Source organism: Centruroides sculpturatus, unplaced genomic scaffold (assembly GCF_000671375.1).
Source record: "Centruroides sculpturatus isolate CEXI.00-Female unplaced genomic scaffold, Cexi_2.0 scaffold892, whole genome shotgun sequence".
Classification (NCBI taxonomy): Eukaryota; Metazoa; Arthropoda; class Arachnida; order Scorpiones; family Buthidae; genus Centruroides; species Centruroides sculpturatus.
This window is the reverse complement of record NW_019385138.1, coordinates 39,210-54,697: the sequence shown is the minus strand read 5'-3', so window position 1 is coordinate 54,697 and position 15,488 is coordinate 39,210. Positions and strand designations below refer to the sequence as shown.

The window sequence follows — 15,488 nt, the reverse complement described above, 5'->3', positions numbered from 1 at the left end:
ATTATTTTTTCTTTTTAGATTTATATACTTGTAATTTGTCTATTTTTTATTCTTAATGAAATGCAATTACTATTCATTAAAAAACAAAACTATTTATATAAAAATTCCTGAAAAGAAATAGTTCAATAACTTAAAATCCGAATTCATTTTCATGATTAGGGTCAATGCATCTTCAGCCTAATTCATTACAAAAATTATCATAATGTTAATGTTAAATTATGTTTAATATATAATAGATTAATTAAATTAATTAAGTATACAGTTTAAAGTGAAGAGAAGCCGAGAAAAATACTTCATTATACGCTGGAGATCGTATAATGAAGGCATTGTTTGTATGGACTTTTTAATGGTTTTAGAAGCATACGAATTAGTTCTTATAAGACTATTACTAGTCATGTGTATAAACTATCAATTAGAAAATATTTTCAGAACTTTTTTAGGTAATTTCTTCAATGTCAATATTAACCATCGTACACATAGGTAGGGGTTTGCCAAAAGTAGGCCTACATATTATATATAACAGGGAGGGAGAGGTCAAAACTGGCTCAAAAACTGTACAGGTAATTTATGAACGACTCTAGATCTGAGAGTAAATAAGAGTTCTTTTATAAAGAAATCTTTTATAAAAAGTAATAACATAACAGAAATAAAAAATGCAAGTAATGAAAAACATTCACAGTATAAAGCAAAAGTGGTCTTTGCCCCACGACATCCATGATTAAAAGACTAAATATCCCATGTGTTACTTTGATGAGTGAAAATAAATAGGACAGGAAAGATTTATTAAGAATTCAACATCCTCATTTGATAGATGTGAATTTCATTTCCAGCTGTTAGTAAATATAGATTCTTCTCTTTGGGCTCTGTATTCATTTTCATTCAAAAATTAATTATATACGTTCATATTTACTGTACATAAATCCGTTTATAGATTTATATTTTAAACAAAATAATTTTAATTTTGAAACTTGAAAAGGAATTTATGCATTTCAATTTTTATATAATAATAAAATATATAAATTAATTAATTTTACGTTTTATAATTGGAATGAATATTAAACGCTTACTATTTAAAATAAAATTGTTAGTTACTAATTACTATATAATAAAATATTGAATTGGAATGAGGATTATTAAAACTATAAAAAATATTTTAATTATTTTTAAATTGAATTGACGAATGATATTTTGTTTAAAAGCCATTCTATTTTATTTTATTTTAAATACAAATGTTTTTCAGTTTAATTTATAATAATTTTAAAGGATAAAATTTATCTTGCGTAATATTATAATTATGGCCATTCACAAAAGGAGATAGAGAAGATATATGTCCAATGATCTTAGAAGGTTTCTGTTGTGGTTTCAATAAAGGAACTTCATTCCATTATGGGATGGAGATTTGTCATAATTATTTTATTCTTCTTATGAGTGGCCTTAACTGTGTTATAATGTTTGGTTATAAAATTGTGGCGTCAATAACATAAATATATTTTATAAAAATGAATATTTATTTTTAATATAATTTCATCGAATTTCAAACAGTAATTCTTGAAAATCAACTTTTATATAACAAATTTATATACACAGTAAATTAATAAATATTGCAATAAATTAATACTAGTCAAACTCTTAAAAACGTAAAAATATCAATTTAAAAATTTAAACTGTTATTACAAATATTTGTTTAGACAATAAAAAAAACTATTGGCCATACTTTTATATATACTGTAGTTTGTATTCCACATATTAATTAAATCTAACAAGAAAGAAGTATTAACTTAAAATCAAAAATCACGAGCCAATCCTAAATGTAAACTTGCGTATGATAAACTTTATATTGAAAATGGCATTTTTGTTTTTGATTTAAAGTACAGTCAATTAAAAACTAATTCTAACATACTAAACTTGTAAGAATAAATAATTGTTCAGTCATCTTAGATAAAATCAGTTTCCATGTGTAGTGTTCCAGGGCCCATCAGTGTCTAAATGTATTAAATCATTAAACATCTGTTCAGTGATTTAATCCATGGTTGCAAGTTCACAGCTCACCTACGGACTGACATCGTGGAGTTTTTCGAGTTTACTTTACGTGTCTAGTACTTAAATTGGACCGCTTTTCATAAGTCTTTCCTCGTTGGCAGATCGCACATGTTTTGCGTTGGATTATTTCATTAATCCAAATTTCCGAATTAGATCTCCAATAGGTAGAATCAATATATTGTTTTATATTCTATAAATACGATATTTTTATTGTATTTCAGATCTAATTTGGAAATTGTTAAGAGTCTTCGTATATGCTATTTTTGGCGAATATCAGATTTGGACATTACTTACGTTTATTTTCCTTCTTATGATAAAATGATCCAGTATAACAAATTAACTTTCCTAATTTCTAGATCATCGTATCTTGAGTTCATATGTTCTTTGCTTTGTTGAAACGTCACGTTAGAAGAATTTCATTTAAAATAATCAATTGGATGAATTTAATATTTCTTTCTTCATTCTCTCTGACTCTGACACATCTTTAATTATATAGAAGATCTGTAATAGATCTAGTAGTCAGTAGCACAGTCAGGGTTTTCAAGGAAGCAATTGTACCCTTTGCTACTAATATCCATCTTTTAACAATTAAAGTTTTAATCAGTGGCGTAGCGTAGTGGGGGCGGCAGATTCGGACCGATTGAAATGAGCACGGAATTTTTCATTACTTATTCCGTGACGAAACTGAATTTTAGTCTTTTAATTAAATTGAGATACCTAAATAAGGGAGCGGCGAAATTTTCCTCCGCCCAGGGGAGCTGACACCCACGCTACGCCACTGATTTTAATGAATTATGAAGTACAGTATATCCAAATGAATGGTTTTTATATATTCATCTTGCCAAAAGGCTCACAATAGCATTAGAACCATTTATTCAACAATACATGTTTTGGCTTGTACGTTTTCAGATTTTTAAACAAACGAAAATATTTTTCAATAAGTGATAAAATTTTACTTATTTAATAAGATAAATTCACACTCACTGGATGGAGACTAGAAAAATAGCTTGACTGAAGTAAAAGTAGCATTAAGGTGATTTTTTTTACAAATTATGCATCTCCCATAAAAGCCTCAACCATACAATATTCGATTATACAATTGAGTTTTTGGGTGTATAAACATTCTTCAACCTAGCAATTTAATTAATTGTAGAAAACGTTGTATGATTACCCAAATAAATACGAAAATAAGAAACATCAGTCGTACACTTCACTATCTTCAATTCTAATGCCTAAAATAAATTGCTTGTCTTTGTCCATAATTGAAAACTTATGAGTTTTTCTCATTGGTTGATGAATTTTTACTTAATGAATTATGAAGCATATTTAAATGAATAGTTTTCTGTATATACTTCTTGTCAAAATGTCTGCTTTCCATTTATTTAATATTCTGATGAAAGCATATAAGCCGAAACATATAATGAATTGTCGAATAAATGGTTTTAATGCTATTGTGAGTCTTCTGGCAAAACGAATATATAAAAAGCATTCATTTGGATATACTTCGTAATAATTCATTAACTAAAAATTCTAAAATAAAAGATATTGAGAAGAACTAAAAATTCATCAACCACTGGGAAGAACATTGAAGTTTGTTTATATTTAAGTAAGTATAAAATTAAATTAAAACCAGTCACAAGATAAGTTTGAATTTAAATAATAGAATCTGTAGTTTTCAAATATTTATACAGTCGACCCCCCTATAATACGGTAGATACGTTCCGTTTTTTATGAAATTCATGTTGTACGAGTCTTTAAATACATAAGCCAATCACATCCCGGCACGTGTGCAGTTTACGGACTACGGCTGTTTGAAAGGTTTTCTTCCATAAAATTAATCGATTCTAGACTAATTCGACTCAACATTTCCAAAACACGTATAATTTTTTGGGAATAATCCATACAAACTATGCTATAAACAAAAAATTGTAGGATTACTTATCGAGTGTGCACCGTTCGACGACCTCATTGCTTAAGCTTGTTTTCGTCGTAGAGCGGCGCATAGAACGGCGGGTGCGTGTTTTCTGTCGCTACCTCTCTACGTCGAGCATGATTCCACTGACGTTCCAAACGCCATTGTCAAACTTTTAGGCTTACAGGAAGACGGCGCTGAACGTCCGATGTACACGTTTTCGCGATGAAAACTTCGGCCGCAACCTCTCTAATAATCATCTCAATAATATCTTTAGATTTTTTTCTTCGTGTAAACATAATTTTTAAAGAATTTTATATTAAAAGTTTTAATACGTTTAATAAAAGCAATATGTAGAAAGTGTGGAAAAAGTCAGACTCCATAGATAATTTATTGTATAAATTATAATAAATGTTCGGTTATCATTTTTTTTAAAACTTCTTCACTCATTTAATACATAATCTTTGAACATTTTTATATAAAGTGATATCATTCTTTAAGTTTTGTATTGTTCTAGATCAGTTGATTTATAAATTATAAATTTATCAAGTAATTACAGACAAAATAAATTGTAATAATAATAAAATAAAATATATAGATTAAAATAAAAAGAGAAAAATGACGATGGAAATAAATAATTAATGTTTTGAATGTATTGTAGGTCAGTAGAAAGTTCAATTGCCACATCATAACTTATAATTGGTTGTGACTTACATTCAATAAACCACTTCCTTAAAAAAAAAAAAGGATCTCCTGTTTATAAAGCAATGTGATCCTGATCTAATTGCATTTGGAAGAGTAATGAGATAACTTTCAACAACTATAGCAATGTTCAAGTTATTTATATTCTTTTTGTGTTTTGTTAGCGGTAAGAAATTCCTGTTTTTTCAATTATTTATATTGATACATTAATTACAATTCAATTTTTAAAATATATATAAACGAATTATGCAGAGGTGTAGAATTAATAGAAGAGAGGAGCATGTGTCTAAAGGGCGTTATAAATTCTCTTAACAGAAAGTAAATCATCAAGTTAACATTAATATTAAAACTGTTTTTAAAAAATTACTTTTTTATTCACCATCAATGAATGCTGTCAAAATGTATACAATTATATATAGAGCTCTTGGGCGATGTAAGTTCACAATATACCTTGGAAAGTTTTATTAGAATTAATTTATTTGACACTTTAATTACACTTAGATACGTTGTAAATAAGAAATATAATAAGATATTCATTTATATATATTTACTTATATTCTAAACTGTAATTTTATTCTAACCTAAATGATTATTTTAGTCAGAAATTCTGTGACTTTAAATATAAAAAATACGTAAATTATGAACATGTTTTCTTGTAAATGAAAAAAAAAATAACTGTAAAATTAATTAATTTTTTTATTACATGACTGTAAAATAGAGCAAAAGTTTAATAACATGATTATTAACAAATGTTTTAACAAAATATTTTCTATAACTGTAGAATGTACAGTATGGGGTTTAGACTGTTCTGCAGATAATTTAGCAAAATGCTTGACATGGATGGAGCAGATGAGTCGAATTGAAAAAATGGCATACACTGAAGAAGAACTACAAAATATTTGTCAGTGAGTATTTAAATATAGTTTATAATATTTAATTGGAATTATATATTTTAAATTTTTTCTCTAAATATAAAAGATATATATATATATATGAAATAATTTCGTTTGTTTTTACATTAAAAATAAAAACGTAATGATAAAATTAGTTAAATTTATAATTCTTTCAGCCTCTTTGCATTCTTGATATTATACTAAAATTATGCATGAAATAAATTTTATTAACATTTATTCTGTAAGGATTTAAAAATTTTACTTAAAATTAAATTCGATACATTACTTTAATGTAGGCTATAAGAAGTTAAAAAGTTATAATAAAAAATAGTTTATTACTGATAAACCAAATCTTCGAGTTCCGTTGTCTGTTAAAATTTTGATATCTCTTTGAACATGCATTAAAACAAATCCGGTTTGTCGTAAATATATCATTGACATATCATTAAACTAATATTCAGCGTAATTTATAGAATATAATAAATAAATCAGATAGTGTAATTTTAGTACTTGATTGCTACTTGTTCTCTCTTATATTCTTTACAATTAAGCACAAAATTTCTGTAGAGAACTTACTGAACTTTTTAGCCCGTTTTTATTACTTTATTTTAAAGTTTTTATGTTTTTACTTTTTTATTTGCCAATTTTTCTATATTTTATTATGCTTTACCTTTTTATTTTTACAGCTTTAATTTAATTGTTTTACTCATTAGTTATTCCAGCGGTCACATTAGATATCATTTCAGTTTTACCATTATTATACATTAAGGACTGATGAGGGTCAAATTCCTTTCCAGAAAAATAGAAAATAAAGTCTACTTTTTTCATCAAAATAACGTTCCTGTATGATAGTAATTTTGTGCAATCTTTATATATTAATTTTGTGCTTAATTCTAAAGAAATCAGATAGATTTTGTTACTTAATTTATAGAGTAGAGAGCCTTTAACTTAATTAATAGAGCAGGAAACTTTCATTTAATAAATTTTGACTTACCGTTAGTTTGTTTCACTTATTGTTAAATAAAGTACTTTACAACAATGGCTAATTACGATTTTATATTACATTGCAATATATTCGCATCGTCTATGAAAGCATTTCACAATCTGATAAATCTACAATTTATTTACGATAGACAAAAGTCAATATTACGATAAGTAAAACTAATGTAGAAACTTTTCCATAAATAAGAACATTTATAAAAATATTCAGTGGACCCGACAAACTGTTATAAATTGCATATACAGTATATATTATAATAATTAGTGTGAGTTCCGCAGTTTGGTATTAATGAATTCGGTCAGGCCCGAGCGGTTGGCCTGAGTGAACCTCGAGATTATTTGTGGCATCCCTTTGTTGAAGGATGAGTGTCGCATGGATTCCGATGGAAATTGAACATAAACACACTTTAAATCTCTAAATATGTTTTTTGTACCGTTGAGAAAAATATATCAACACTAGCAAGGGTTTGCAATAATACTCAGGAGATATTATTATGTGGAAGTAGAGTATTGTATTTTCTTGCGATAATCGGATGATAACTAGATGACTATGGATACTGCTTCGTAAGGGACAGTCGACAGAGTGGATGTTTGAAGTCCCCCACATCTTGAGTCCACTATTCTTGATCAGAACCTTAACTATGGGGTGCTATAAAGTGGCTGTCCCTCACAAGTTAGCTTAGTTGCTTAACTGGTAATGCCCATATGCAGAATATATAATATATGCTTTCGCTTTCATCGCGTAAACTTAAATTACTTTTACAGTTTTTACACTTGATCTATAGTTAATAGCCTATTGTTACCTAGAAAAGAAAAAAATACCAGTCGGAATTTTTTCAGTTTGCCTCTGTAGCCTTCAATGAATTATTTCTGGCTGTGAGACTGTTCTTGGTTCTACTTGTACTGCCACAATCTATTTTTTTTTTTACATGGTCACATCTACAGATGTCCCGATACCATAAAAGTATCCATACCGGTATCACGAGTGGTCTGAAAGTATGGATACCGATCAGTATCTACATCGGGTATCGAAACTGGAAATCTTGCAGTCTGTCGCCTTCCAGTTGTTATTACTAATAAGAAGTTACACCTTTCTTCTTTTTTGCGCGATGGATACGTTCTAAGGAATGCTGTGTAAAAAGCATTCAAACATACGGTACATTCATCCCGTAGGAAAATGCTCGATAAGATCCACAACTTCAACGGAACGAAAAAATAAGCAATTCACAAAAGAAACACGATCTTTTTTATTATCATATTATATCATTATAATTATATCATTAACACTATTTATACGTAAATGTAGTAAACACATGGTAGCATAGGAAACAAAATCGACATACAGCATTCTCTGATGTACAGTACAGTGCATATAATATTGTACTCGGTTTAAAAAAGAAAAATTAACTCTTGATTTCAACAAAAAAGTAACTTTTTCAACAATAACAATTTTGACAAAAATTTAAATTTAAAAATGTTCAAAAAAACTGCTTTCCCCGAGTAAAAAATCAATCGCATAAAAAGAGGATTAGTTTTCTTTTGTCGACCGCGTTATTTCAAAATCTCGTAAAAAATGGACCCAGTAAAAAGAGGGTTAGATGTACAGTACTTATTACGGTGAATACCGAGTGGGTCCCAGAGCAGCAATTAATATTTTTTTTTTTTTACTTATTCCGAGAAATTGAATCCCGTCTATCTAAATCAGAAGTCAGTCAGTCAATACTTCAGTTTACACTCATAAGATGTGTTATGTATAAAAAAGAAGCCCCAGATGTACAGTGCTGTTAATGGGCTCTGTGGATACTACTGGGATAGGGGTGGATAATAAATCATTAGTAAACAGGTAAAACAGTTTCTTTACATTGAAAATTCTTTATTGTGTTCAAATTTTCAATTGTTAGTGCAAACAAGTGTATACAAGTTGTACGTACCTAATTTTAAACATCACTGATGGTCCAAGTTGATTAACAAACAAAAGTACTGTATAATGTTTATCTAAATATTTATTTACGTGTATAAATACAAACCTAAACTCTAAGCACATATAGATCGTGGAAATGAAATTTGATTTGACGTAATACATTTATTGGTTTTTGGTCATTAATTTGTTTTATATAAGTTTAACTTAACCGAAAATAGTGTAAAATTTCATTTCAGTTTCTGATTCGTCTGCGAAATCCGGTTTCATGCACACCTTACCTGTCTGTGAGAAATGTAACGATATCAGATCCGATATTCGGGGAAATTTTTCGATACCAAAAATACTCGATATCGCAGGAAATGGCGATACAGTATACGTCCCTAGTCACATCTGAAACATCTAATATTTAGGAAAATTTTTTTTCCTCCGTTAGCGACTCATTCTTGATTCTTACTAATAGTATGTGTCATCGGCGTGTGTCATAAAAATGTCGAATTGTTCCGTTGTCTTGCACGAATTGTTCCTTCTTATAACGGATGTTCCGTTAGAGTTTCTTTTAGAACTTTGGTTTAGTAGAATTTAAAATCAAAAACAAATTATATAACAGACAAATACGTTAGACCTTCATAATAGTAGATATATTTTATTATTATTAATTCTTTGTTTAAATTAAAGCTATTTTCAAATTGTAATTTATATAAAATGTTTACGTATTTTATTTCAGTCAATTGCACTTATCATTTTCATGCGTAAGTAGATATCGATCAAACTGTTTTACTTCAAAACAACAGAAAATATTTGATCAATTATTTTCTGAAACGGAAGTCTTTGTTAATGATCTTTGTATTCCCGGACCTTTTCAGCAAAGTTTGTATCAAATTTATTTTATAAACTTTAATATTATATATATAGATATATAATTTTATATTAAAGCAAATATATTCATTAAATTTATTTTATAATTTTTTGATTATTAAACTTATGTAGGATATTTGAATCACACGGGATGCATACACGAAGCGCTTAAAGATGAGAAAATATGTGCTCCAGAATTTAATGAAAAAATGGCTTTATTAAATTTTGAAGAAAACAACGATTTTAATTACGATATCAAGGTTCATTGTTGGTAAATTTGTATTCAATCTTATATTTTAATCTGTTTTTTTAAATTTTTATGAAGTTTTGAATGACATGATTATATCTTTTAGTGCACTCCATAAATATATTCTTTGCCAAAAAGAACTTTTAACCAAAAGTTGTGGTGAAGCAGCAGCAGAAATTCATCAGATTATCGGAGAGAGAATTTCTGGACCACAAATAAAATTAGTATGTTCTCCATACGAAACATCCGAATATTGTAATAACAACATATCTGAATAGAGTTTTTATATATTTCAATTAAAGTTTTAATCAGTGGCGTAGCGTAGTGGGGGCGGCAGATTCGGACCNTTTATATATTTTGATTATTTCTTGCTATAATATGAAAATATTGTAAATAATTAAAATTAAACAATTATACAGTTTATATCTCAATTCGTTATTTTTAATTACAGTTTATTGAGATAGAAAATTAAAAACTAAAACAATTTTAATTTATAAACTTTTGCAACTATGAGAATAAAGTTTACACTGATAAGTAATAAAAAATGATCAATTAAAAATACTATATTTTATAGTAATGCCCACAAACTTATTAGTTATATTCAACATATATGAAAATTTGAACAGTAGCTATTTAAAACTTTTAAATAAGCTATAAAAGCAAAGAAATTTTTATATTTTTATACAGTCTGTACATAAATATCTGGGCAAAAAGAAATGTATTTAAATAATAGAGTTAAATAGATGAACACCTAAACTGATTTATGTAGATATAAAATTTTACAAATTAACAATTGAATAGAATTAGTAATTTTATCTTAAGTTGTTATAAGCCAAATATGTTTTTAGACATTAATCAAATGTAGGTTGGAAATTTGTTCAAGATGCTACAATTCATTATAAAATGAATATGATTATTATAAAAATCAAAAAAATATCTACTTTTACTTTTTAAATTTGCTACTTACAATCGAGTTTTTATAAATAAATTATAAATCCACACTTAAATTACAATTTCAAAATCACACTTAATACAAAAGGGTTTACAATCTCGTAATAACAATTTTAAACGACAGATGGAACAACAAGGCAAGTTGGTTAAAATATTTATTCATTTTTATTTTTAATTGTTTATTAGTCATAAGATTAAATTCTGCTATAAAGGGAATATTCCTGTAACAGTGTTTTAACGTCAGAGTGTTTTTAATGTTAAAATGTAACCAATATAAAATTAGATTACACAATGGTATTTTTTTTTAATACCTAAAAGTAATTTTTATTCCTTATTTTATTTTATTCTTTAACGATACTTTTTAAAAAGTTATTTAATCCATACATTTGATATATTGATTTAATTGTAATATTTGAAAAATTTATTGATTTGACGCACCTTAGAAAATTTTTCATAATTTTATAACAGAAAATTCATAGCATTTCACCAATATCAGTGATCAGTTGAAAAGGCTATTTTACAATTTTAAGGCATAATTTAAAATATACTTATTGTTAGAATTGAATTAGATAAAACTCTATTTCTTTAATGTTTTTACGTGGTATAATTATTTATATTTATTTACACATATTATAATTGATATATGTAAATAATATATAATTATTTATTTATAATTATAACATAAAGAATGTAAAAATAAATATAATTTTATTGATTTTTTTATTTATTCAGTTTTAACTTTTTAATCCTTATTTTGTAACCAAAATTCCTGAATAAAATTTTGTATATTTTATAATACTATTCATATATTTACGCACTGTTTTCATTAATTTAATTTTATATACTTCTAAAATAAATATAAATTAAAAATGATAATTAAGACATATAAAAATAAAAGATATATAAGAATGTATAAGAAGAAATTAAATATACTTTGAAAAACTTAAAAAATTTATAAGATATTAAAATTAACCTTAACAAATAGCTAATAAAATATTTAATATAGTAAAATTAATAATGTAATTTGATTATTTTATTATTGATGAAGAATCTTTTGAGTAAAATAGAAAAATAATAAGAAATTTATGTCTATATTTATTATTTGAAATATATTTATTCTATAATAATTTAATTAAGGCATAAATAATAAACAGTATAATTATTCATACAATACTTTTCAAAAGTGCTTAAATTTGCTAAATAATAGTCAAAATTCTCGGTTAAATTTTTTAAGTTTTAAATAAATTACTTTGGTAAGTAATTTATGTTTTGATAAAATTTTTAGTAAGTAATTTGTTATTCACACATGAATAATTATATATAAGCTACTTGTACTGTACATTTATATAAAACTTTATATAGAGAAACATTAAATGTTTATGCAACTGGACATAAAAACCAAATAAGTTTATATTAATATTAAATATTTAATGTCCAGAAAGGCATTTAAAGAAATAAATAGTTGTTTTCAATTAATTTTAGTAGCTGTCATCAAGCTACACATTCAAATGCTAATTACGTATCTTAAATATAAGTGTATAATCTGAAGATGACTAAAAGTAGCTATCTTAATTTGATTAAAACACATCTTAAAGGTAGCTGAAAACGTTTGTTAAGCTGCAATTTGAAAAATTTTAGACATAAATTCCCACTGTCTGTCTATATTAATCTTCAGAACGGAGTTAGACAAATGAAAGTCGAGACCACATATGAAATACTTAGGGCAGGAGGTCCCTATTAACTATATACGACTTTCCGGTTTGTTTATCATTAGAATTTTTGTGAATATTAATATTTCTATGTTATAACTTTATTAAAATTAAAACAAAATAAATAATATTCAACAATCGTAATCTTAAAAAAGCATAAAAAATATATTAGTCAATATATTATACATTTTTCAAACTTTTAAGGATTGTTTAATATTATTATTTTATTTATTTTAATGAAACTTATAACATTAAGAATATGATTTTTAAATAAAATTAATCAAATTTAAGTAATAAAAAAGAAAAAAAGTAAGGTAGAAAATCTTCTGAATACACATAAAAAGTATTATTAAGCACGAAATTTGTAAAATCACATTTTACTTATCGTTTCTTACTATCTTTCTCGTTACCTGAATGATATAGAGACGTTAGGTGAGGCTAACTTCTTGAAAATTATATCGCTTGTCATCTTGAAAAGTATAGCAAAATCTCTCGAGATAAAGAATCACATATCCTGTTAAAATGTAGCTTGTTGAGAACTGATAATATCGCTTTCAAGATACTTTTAATGTAGGTCTATGTTATATAGACAGTTCTTAGTTACCAATAAATGATGTTATAAACTCATGCACAGTTTGTTAGACTTAAATAGAGTAAAGATAATAAAAAAAACTAACTTCCTTATCTCTAGAAAAGATTATATTCTCATAAGTATTATTATTTAAAAAAAATAAGATCTGGTGTACTGATAGAAGCCAATAAGCATTTGAAAAACATCAATTTACTAAAAAAATAAATAAAACTACATATATAATCATTTACTAAAAATTTATATATATATTTTTTTAATAATTTATGATAATATCAAATCTAGAACTGAATAAATTAGATTTTAATGTGTTAATGTAATAATAATCATAGTAGTTTTTAAATAATGTTTTTAATCTTTAATTGAAATAGATATAATTGACGATAAGAATTATAATTAGCAAATTTCAATGTAAAATGTGGGAAATAGAAGAAAAATTCAAATTATAAAAAATAAAGTAATTAATTATGGTAATTTAAACTTAAGATTTAAAAAAAAAATACAGTATATAATGAAATTATTTAATTAAATACCACGAGATGGCAGTAAGTTACTGTACTTAGATAATATAGAGAGACTGTAGAAAGATTAGAATTGATATTAATGGCAGAAAACACTTATAAAAAATAATAAAATTTTTAAAAAAATATAATTTAAAATAAACTCTCTATTGAACAGAATTTAAAGTACAGTTTACATTAATCTTGCGTTAAAAATACAGATGATATACAGTGTATTAGAATTTAAATTATAACATTTTTTTTTTATATCTGTAAATATAAATTACTTTTTAAATATAATATTTTCTTTTTATATAAATGTATATGTTAAATATCTCTTGCGGGTTTCCATATGTTTTGCATCACATCATTTTTTTCCCTGTAGAAAATGAGGTTTTTTTTGAAAAATCTAAAAATAAACAGTGTTTGTTACAAAATATTTCAGAATCGATTACCATTCCTTGAATATGAAATATTAAAACTGAATGACAAGTATTAGTATTATGATAAGAATAATTTATTATTTTTTAAATTATCTCAGTTAGAAGTTGGAATTTTCTGTCTATTCAGGATAGAATATTAATAAAATTGTATTCATATCACTTGCAAGATGTACTTGGAGGAACGAACAACGAAATTCTTATTTTCGCGACTTCTTTAATGAATGAGAAACGTGACCCCATAAAGAGATTCTAGCAATGTATAGGGTCTCTGCTAATGAAGAGAGATAAAGAAAATGGCCATTTTGCTAAAGTTCTTTCAAGAAAACGATTTTCTTTCATGCACTAAAAAGATATTCAAAGATGCGGGAGAAGCGAAATAAAAAATCGAATTCGTAACTTTTTTTTTATTCCTATTTCTGTATAAGTGTTAGAGTTTAATCTATAACGTATTTGCACTAAAATATGGCGATTAAATTAGTAAAAAATATAGAACAAAAATGATTATGGTACTAAATATTTTCATTAATACAAGCGCTTAATGATATGTTAGTTTTTATTAAATCAAAAAATGTATTCGTTGATAGGCTTGGTATGTAACATAATATGATAAAAAAAATCCAATAAAAATTAATTAATTGCATGTTCTCACAACCTTTGAAAGTGACTTAAGCTGTACATTTAGGAAATTTCATTTATTATTTCGTTATCTCATGGGAAAAATTTCCAATTCATTGAGGTATTTTAGTAATGCACGACTGAACATATAATAACTTTTTTTCACTTCTACTACGGAAACGGAACAAAAAATAAATATTAAATTAAATTATTGTACTGAATATATTTTAATTCATATCTTTTTAAATGGATTTAATAGAGGCATCTCATATTTATGGAAAGTATGTAAATTTACTATTCTCTCTCCTTTTCCTTCTATTACTCGTTTTACATATTTAAATGCGATATTAATGATATATGCCCAATTTCTTTATGTAAAATATTATTCCTTTTCATAAACACATATCAGATGAGGTTAATTTATAAGAATATTTCCATTTTTCGTTATCAAAATCAATAACTAGGAGTTCTCTGATTGAGATTATAAACTAGTATCGATGAAAAATATTCACGTAACTGAACTGAATGTATTGTATATAAAAATATTTACATTTTCTTAAATATTATTAAATTTATTTATTTTTTATAAACGACATTAAAAATAAATAAATATCATTAAAATTAATATAAAATGAAATTAGATACGTTTTACATGATATTATATTTATTAAACATTAATATTAAAGAGATTGAAGTTTGGGATTATAAGTTTTGTGCTTGATACTTTATGAAGGGAGTAACGTGTTTTTATTGGAATCAGAAGTCATCAAAGCAAAGAAGATTACTGGAGAAGCATCGTGAGTAATGTTTGCATAAAACATCTAGGAAATGCAAGTGCTGTAGATGTCTTTTCCTGCAGTTGCAGCGAGTAAGTACAACCACACTCCCTCATACATCAGATAATCAATAGAACAAGCAGCTGAAATATTATGACGTTTTATCTCCAGATCAAACGATAATAATGCGACATATGACAATACTATTTTTACTCTATTGATTTATTGTTAAAACTTCATATATTAATTAAATTTTATTTAATACACAAAAAATGCTTTTATACATTACTTGACTGTAAATTTAAAATTACAATTTATTGATTCATTCTTGAATAA

At 25.6% G+C, this 15,488-nt stretch overlaps 1 protein-coding gene across 1 annotated transcript; it reads left to right on the top strand.

The window, feature by feature from the left end:
- The first annotated feature begins 4,680 nt into the window (after positions 1-4,680).
- LOC111635310 lies at positions 4,681-9,988 on the top strand. Its single transcript, XM_023380242.1, has 6 exons — positions 4,681-4,820; positions 5,436-5,559; positions 9,192-9,334; positions 9,455-9,593; positions 9,676-9,856; positions 9,922-9,988. The coding sequence occupies exons 1-5, from the start codon at positions 4,781-4,783 to the stop codon at positions 9,845-9,847; spliced, it is 618 nt and encodes a 205-aa protein (XP_023236010.1). The 5' UTR covers positions 4,681-4,780; the 3' UTR covers positions 9,848-9,856; positions 9,922-9,988.
- The last annotated feature ends 5,500 nt before the right edge of the window (positions 9,989-15,488 follow it).

Coding starts and splice junctions, on each gene's coding strand:
- LOC111635310 (XM_023380242.1), top strand. CDS start 4,781: ATGTTCAAGTTATTTATATTCTTTTTGTGTTTTGTTAGCG. Junction 4,821..5,435: donor CTTTTTGTGTTTTGTTAGCG/GTAAGAAATTCC, acceptor CTATAACTGTAG/AATGTACAGTATGGGGTTTA. Junction 9,335..9,454: donor TCCCGGACCTTTTCAGCAAA/GTTTGTATCAAA, acceptor AAACTTATGTAG/GATATTTGAATCACACGGGA.